The sequence below is a fragment of the Eurypyga helias genome, unplaced genomic scaffold (assembly GCF_000690775.1).
Source record: "Eurypyga helias isolate BGI_N326 unplaced genomic scaffold, ASM69077v1 scaffold16590, whole genome shotgun sequence".
Classification (NCBI taxonomy): Eukaryota; Metazoa; Chordata; class Aves; order Eurypygiformes; family Eurypygidae; genus Eurypyga; species Eurypyga helias.
Window position 1 is genome coordinate 1 of NW_010227832.1, and position 6,070 is coordinate 6,070.

The window sequence follows — 6,070 nt, forward strand, 5'->3', positions numbered from 1 at the left end:
GCCCCACGCCATGCCATGGGTACCACAGGGCAGGCTGCTCCCTCCGGCCAGCTCCCGCACGCGCCGTGCCCGCCCCAGGCTCTGCCTGCCGCTTGCCAAAGTTCCAGCTGCTACACCTGCACCTAAGCTTGTGCTGATGAGGTCTGGCATGGATTTTCCTTGTTAAAAATGGGAAAAAAAAAAAAAATAGAGGAAACTATAAATAAATAATAATTAAAAAAATCATCAGGAATTCTGAGGCATAGATGGTTTAAAAAACGTATCTTGAAGGATGAGTTTCTATCTGTTTAGGTAGCTCCTATCCCAGGGATCAGCCCTACAGATCTAAGGGTTACTAGTGGATGGAATACTGACATCTGTGTGGGAAATCTGAGCTCACAAAGTCAGCATTTGTGAAAGGTCAGAGCTTTTTCCCAGGACCCTGGGAAGCTGCACTTCTCTGACACAGTGGGGCTGTAACATTTATCTGATGTTTCTACGTACGTATCTCTGTACACGTGTGTCGTGTTTAAGGGTACACACACATCCATTTCGATAGTTTCTGGGTTTCAAGCAACTTTGTCTTTAGTATTTTACTGCCAAACAAACTTTTTCGTACCAATTGACAACACAGGGTGCCAAAAAGGTCACTGCAAAGTATTTAGTCAATCAGAGAGATTACCATGAAGTGAGGTTTTACCCACTTCCCAACGTATATAGACCATGTACACTGGGGAAAAAAAGACAGCTGTGTGTTTAAGGGCTTCCGGCATGTATTTTGTTTAAAGCTGGTACTGTACTGCTGAGCTACCGGTGCGCATACCCCACGTGGATGGCACTTGGCACATTTTTCCCATAGAAAGCCCACGTGGACATGGAGCAAAGGCCTTGTACTTCCTTCTGAAATCCCTGCTGGAGTCTGCGGCTCTGCAAGAGCGCTTCCAGCGGCTGGACCAGAGCCAGCAACAACACTCGGTGCAGAGCTTCTGGTGGCAGAGTACTTACAGAGCCCGTGGCAGGGAGGAATTTTTAGATGGTCCTGGTGATCTATGCCCTCTCCAGATGTGTTTGTGACTGATGTCAACTCAATGGAAAACCAAAACAAAACCTTGAATTAAAGCGGCAAAGAAAGCAAAACGTCTTTCTGATGATCCTCGGCATTAAAGCATCCCGGGTCTTTTGTACCAGGCGCTGCGGCTTTTTTAGCCCTTTACATAAACCAGATCCAAAGAGGAACAGAGCAACTGCCGCACTGGACCAGACCAGCGGTTCCTCTCGGTCCTCCAGCTTGTTTCTGGCAGTAAGCAGTACGTGATGCTTCAAAGGAAGGTATAAACCAGCGTGATGTTTCTAACACATGGAGGTGACAAGAGGAATCTACTCATGAATGCAGATGCTGCTCTTACTCACAAATACACTTAACGCTGAGAAACCAGGGAGCAAGACACTGTTTCCCTTTAACCTGCTCTTCTCGTTGCCTTACCAGCACCCCCAGCATCCTGGCTGCAGCAGGAGAGCCTGCCGGGGGAAGCACCGTTACCTGCGGGTCCACGGGTCGGAGCAGGGGTGGGGTCCGGGCGGGCTGCACGCCACTAATGCTGAAAGACTCCGACCGGGGAGGCAGGTTGGGGTCAGAAATCCTGTTGGCCACCTTATGGGGCATGGCCGGCGAGCTCTGGCGATTGAGCCGGGAGCGCTCCTCCACCTGCGGCGAGATGGGGAGGGTGGGAGAATGCCCCATAAAAAGCCGTTTCCAACTGAAAACCAAGGTATGCATTTATATTACACACATATATAGGAAGATCTTTTCTCTTTAGGTATATCAGGGTATTGTACAACCACAGAATCCAAGTTACCCAGCAGACCGTGCAGTAAATGTGTTTTAAAGACATGGAAAGGACTATTTGTGTTTATGTGCATAATTCATTTCCGAGCATGAAACGGAAAAAAACAAAGAAAAGGCAACAAGCCTCAGAGAGGTGTTTCTATAAGGTGACTCCTGCGATGCTCTTGCTGCTTCTCAAATGTATCTTTAAGCAAGGGGATGCTTTTCCCTCACTACTATTAAATACCATGAGCAGCACTTTTGTTTGATCTGAATAAAAGAATAAACATGGCACCAGAAAATGGCTGGCTTTGATCTAGATTTAGTAAGTCTGGCACCTTGTCATGTAGAAGGGGAAAACCTCTATTACTGATAGAGAAATAAACCCAAAGCCCACTGCTTTCAGTTACTCCTGATGGAAATGCCGTGGTTTCAGCTAGCCCAGGCACATGTGCATTCCGGATGCTCCTGCAGCTAGGCTCTATGCATTGATATTCATGCAGCATATGCGATGCAGAATTTTTGATACCTCGAGATCTGGCGTGTATTTCCATTTACGTATTATTAAATACCCTTCGCCTGTCTGGATTCCACCACGCACAATGTCACGTTAAAAGGCAATCTATAAAACAGGTTTGCTTGGAAAGAACCACAGATCTTCTTTATGCAAAGAAATGTCCGTGAAACAAACGAGCCATTGTATTAATAAATACGAATATGAGCCACTGTATTAATAAAAATTCATCTTTTCCTCTTTCAGACACTGAGCAGGAGTTGGAGTAAAAATTTGCTAAGAGATTAGTGTCATGGACTCTTTCTTTCCTAGTTCATGCAAGATGCCCTGGGCCACTGCTGTGTCCCAAGAGGACTTCACAGCTTCCCCAAGTGCTAGCAGAGACCATGCAGCGCTCAGTCCAGCGATGCCTAAGGGAGTGGATGCAAGGATGGGAAGGAGAGCAGGACAGGAAGGAGAATTCCCTCTGAACAAGGGAGCAGCAGCACAACTGCTGGGTCGCAGGCTCGGTCCAGTACATCTTATCAGCCAAGCCTTGGCACGAACACCAGCAGGCAGAGACGGTGCTGCTGCCGAATCCTCTGGCTGTGTGGAGGCGCTCTCCGGCACTCTGCCAAGCCGTAATGTGATTACGGAGGACTTCAAAGCCTGCACGGAGGAGAAGGTGGGAGTGAAGAAATGGGGATGTCTGTGTACTGGGAAGGAGAAAGGCGCTTGGTTTTCCCACTGCCGGCATCTCCTTGCTAGCACCTGCCCCAGCACAGCAAAGGATGCTCTTGGGACCCTCCAGCTGGAAATTTCATGGAGCCTTACTGCCGCCACCATTAAGCAGAGAGGGGGAAAAAGCAGCAAAACTCTGCAGGAATTCATCATTACTCTGGCTCCAGCCATCCCTAGTTGAACTCAAGATTCCCCTCAAATGGGAAACATCCCTAGCAGCTTCTGCACAGGTCCCAGTGGAAGGCTGCTACTGTTTTAATGCGTCACTTCAAAGCGAGAGAAGGATAAAAGCCACGGGGACTGAAGGAGAAGCCAACAGGCATGTTGGCTGCTGCAGAGAACAGCACAGCTTGTGACACACAGCCGAGTCCTGAGCTCCCAGGAAGCTCTGAGCCGCAGGAAAGCACCGCAGGGCCTAGCCACCAGGTGGAAAACGCCCGACTGTACCTGTGAGACAAGCACAGCCTCAACTTTATGCTTTACCCATGTCCACATGGTCTTGGAGTCATCATGTGAAGAGGAGTGAGGTGGGAAAGGAAGTGCTTAAAGGAGAGGTATGAAAAGCAGAGAGGGGCACGGCATGAGGAGAACTCATCTGGGATGATCAAGCTCCTGAGAGAGAGGACTGGAAACCAGAGAGCATAAAAACAAGGACGATATGGGATACCACGCAAGATGCTCAGGGAATATCCCAATAAGCCCTGCAGAGCCTCCAGAAATTGTAGGCTGAGCATTTGTCTGTTCCTTGCTCCCAAAGGAAGACAAATCTCGCTATTTCTGTTAAATTAGCGTGCACGGGTTGGGTACGGGAATTGCTAAACTACAGCAGCAGCCATGGTAGGGTGATTTAGTTTCAGCACAAGTCTGACTATCGGTACAGTCAGCAAGGATGGTACTTCAATATATGGAGCAAAGTAGGTAAGTTGTGCTAAAAGTGGGACTATGCAGTCGATAAAACAGTGGATGGAGGCGAGAGAAGTAGTTTTGGGAAGTTTCCGAGGGTATTGTGTTAAGGCAGCACATCGAACTGCTGCTCCCAAGATGCCACAGTCGTTGCTTTGAGCATTTGGTTAGAAACCGGGCAGAGTGACACAGGTAAAGAATAAAAGGTTTGGAGAACTAGCTGGGGGAAGCTGGAGATGTTCCCAAACAACAGGAAAACTTGTCTTCCCTATGATTTCAGCAAAGGGTATGAGGCCGCATTCCGCTGCTCTTATTCACACTGTGCAGCTCCCAGTGCCCCGCTTCCAGCGAGGGCATCAAAACAAGACGCCTTCCCCATGGAGTAAAAGGAATGGGCCTTTGTGTTTGACATGGAAAGATAAATCCAGCACTTTTCTCCTTCACCCCAGATAAAGAGCAAGATTCCTTTTCATATGTCTTTGCTATAGTTTGGAAGACAGTGCTAGGGGTACTTTAGTATCATTCTAGAGGATTTATTTAAAATGAAGCAATGAAAGAGTCTAGTCCCCTTTCACCTGCCTGCTACCTACTCTTGGCACATCTGCAGATGGACAACAGAGACCCAGTACTGCAGAGAGCTGCAGAGGCACCACCCAGGTTAAGCCTCTCCCGTCAGAGGCGGCTCAGAACACAGAAACAGAGAATGGTTTGGGTTGGGAGGGACCTTAAGGATCATCCAGTTCCAACCCCCCTGCCATGGGCAGGGACACCTTCCACTAGACCAGGTTGCTCCAAGCCTCATCCAGCCTGGCCTTGAACACCTGACCATCTTATCTGCAGACCCACCTACCAAACCTCTTTTTCCGTTGGAAGGGCTGGACAACGATGCTCCAACTCCGTGAAAATACACTGACTGCCACATGGCCACCAAACGACACTGAAGACTAAATCGGAAGGGAACGAAGGAGAAACCCAAAGGAATATCAAGAGGTGAAAAGGGTTTTTGACGCCCACATCTATCTTTGTGATAGTTTAGAAAGGCTAAGAACAGTTTGTATTACTTGCTTAGCAAAGGGTAGCTGATCGATTTTCTTGAGTATTTGATGCTCACAGGTATTGTGGGTGCAGCTGAGGGCTGTCAAGAGGAAAGACCAGGAGACAGCTACATGCTGGATGCACATCGCATCTCTGCCAGGACTAAAGGGTGCCAGACACTTGGCAGCAGAGCAGTGATCTGGCTCAGTAGAAAGAATAGGGGAGTTATTAAAAGATTTTTCTGCCCAGGAGTAGGGTTACAAAACTAAACCAACCCAAGACAAAGAACTTCAGAAAAATAAATACCAAAAGTGAGCAACAGTCTTACTGGAGCCACCCCAAAGAGATACAGGAGGAAGAAAGCGTTCCCACACGATCCTGAAACCGCACTGCAGATAATGCATGTGTTCATCTTTTCAAGACTATTCAGCCAGGCAAAAATTAATATTCAAGATCTCACAACTGTTACAACAATTCCCTCTTCTTTGCTGGAGAGAAAAAGAAAATTGGCAAAGTGGCTTGCCTTCCCAAAAATCATGAAAGAGCAACCCCAAGAGATACAGCCTTGAGCGCAGGAGGAAAAGCTGTCCAGTCCTTGTTTGATTATGGGGAACTGAACTAGTGCCCAGCAAGGAAGCCCACTGCAACCACCCCTCTGCATTCTTCCCTGACTGACGTGCCAGGAAGGAGCACCAGGAGCTCCTGGCACCTCCACAAGTCCCCAGCTATGGCTAAAGCCCTCCAGGAGGGATCCATCCTCCTCCTTGCATGCCCTCATGGAAGATCTCCTTCCTCCACTCCTTTCCTTGGACAAACGTACACGCAGACGCACTGCACTGAACTGGGAGTGTTTCCAGTTCAGCTAACGGCACCTACTGGAGGCCGACCCAGCAGAACGCAATCTGCCATGCGTATTCCGGACCCAGCCGCACGCTCAGCCCTGTGGATGCAGACAGGCATCCCCACGCTCCTCGCTCTTGCCTACCTCCTTGGCCCATGCTGGTTTCTCGCTGGCATTTATCCCTTCTTTGTAATGATAGAGGGGTTTCTTCTCTGCCGGCCTCTGGTCCTGCCGCTGCTGCTGCTGCTGCTGC

The 6,070-nt window shown here is 48.8% G+C and overlaps 1 protein-coding gene across 1 annotated transcript in view; it reads right to left on the minus strand.

Annotated features, from left to right (window-relative positions):
• Positions 1-1,519: 1,519 nt before the first annotated feature.
• The window catches only part of LOC104514117 (TRAF2 and NCK-interacting protein kinase-like), a gene marked incomplete at its 3' end in the record, with an annotated part of 40,818 nt that continues 36,267 nt past the window's right edge, over positions 1,520-6,070 (minus strand). Inside the window, exons 14-15 of the mRNA XM_010157679.1 lie at positions 5,962-6,066; positions 1,520-1,684 (exon numbers count right to left, since the gene is read on the minus strand). Of these exons, the coding sequence (XP_010155981.1) occupies positions 1,520-1,684; positions 5,962-6,066 (270 nt within the window). The remainder of the gene's footprint in view (positions 1,685-5,961; positions 6,067-6,070) is intronic.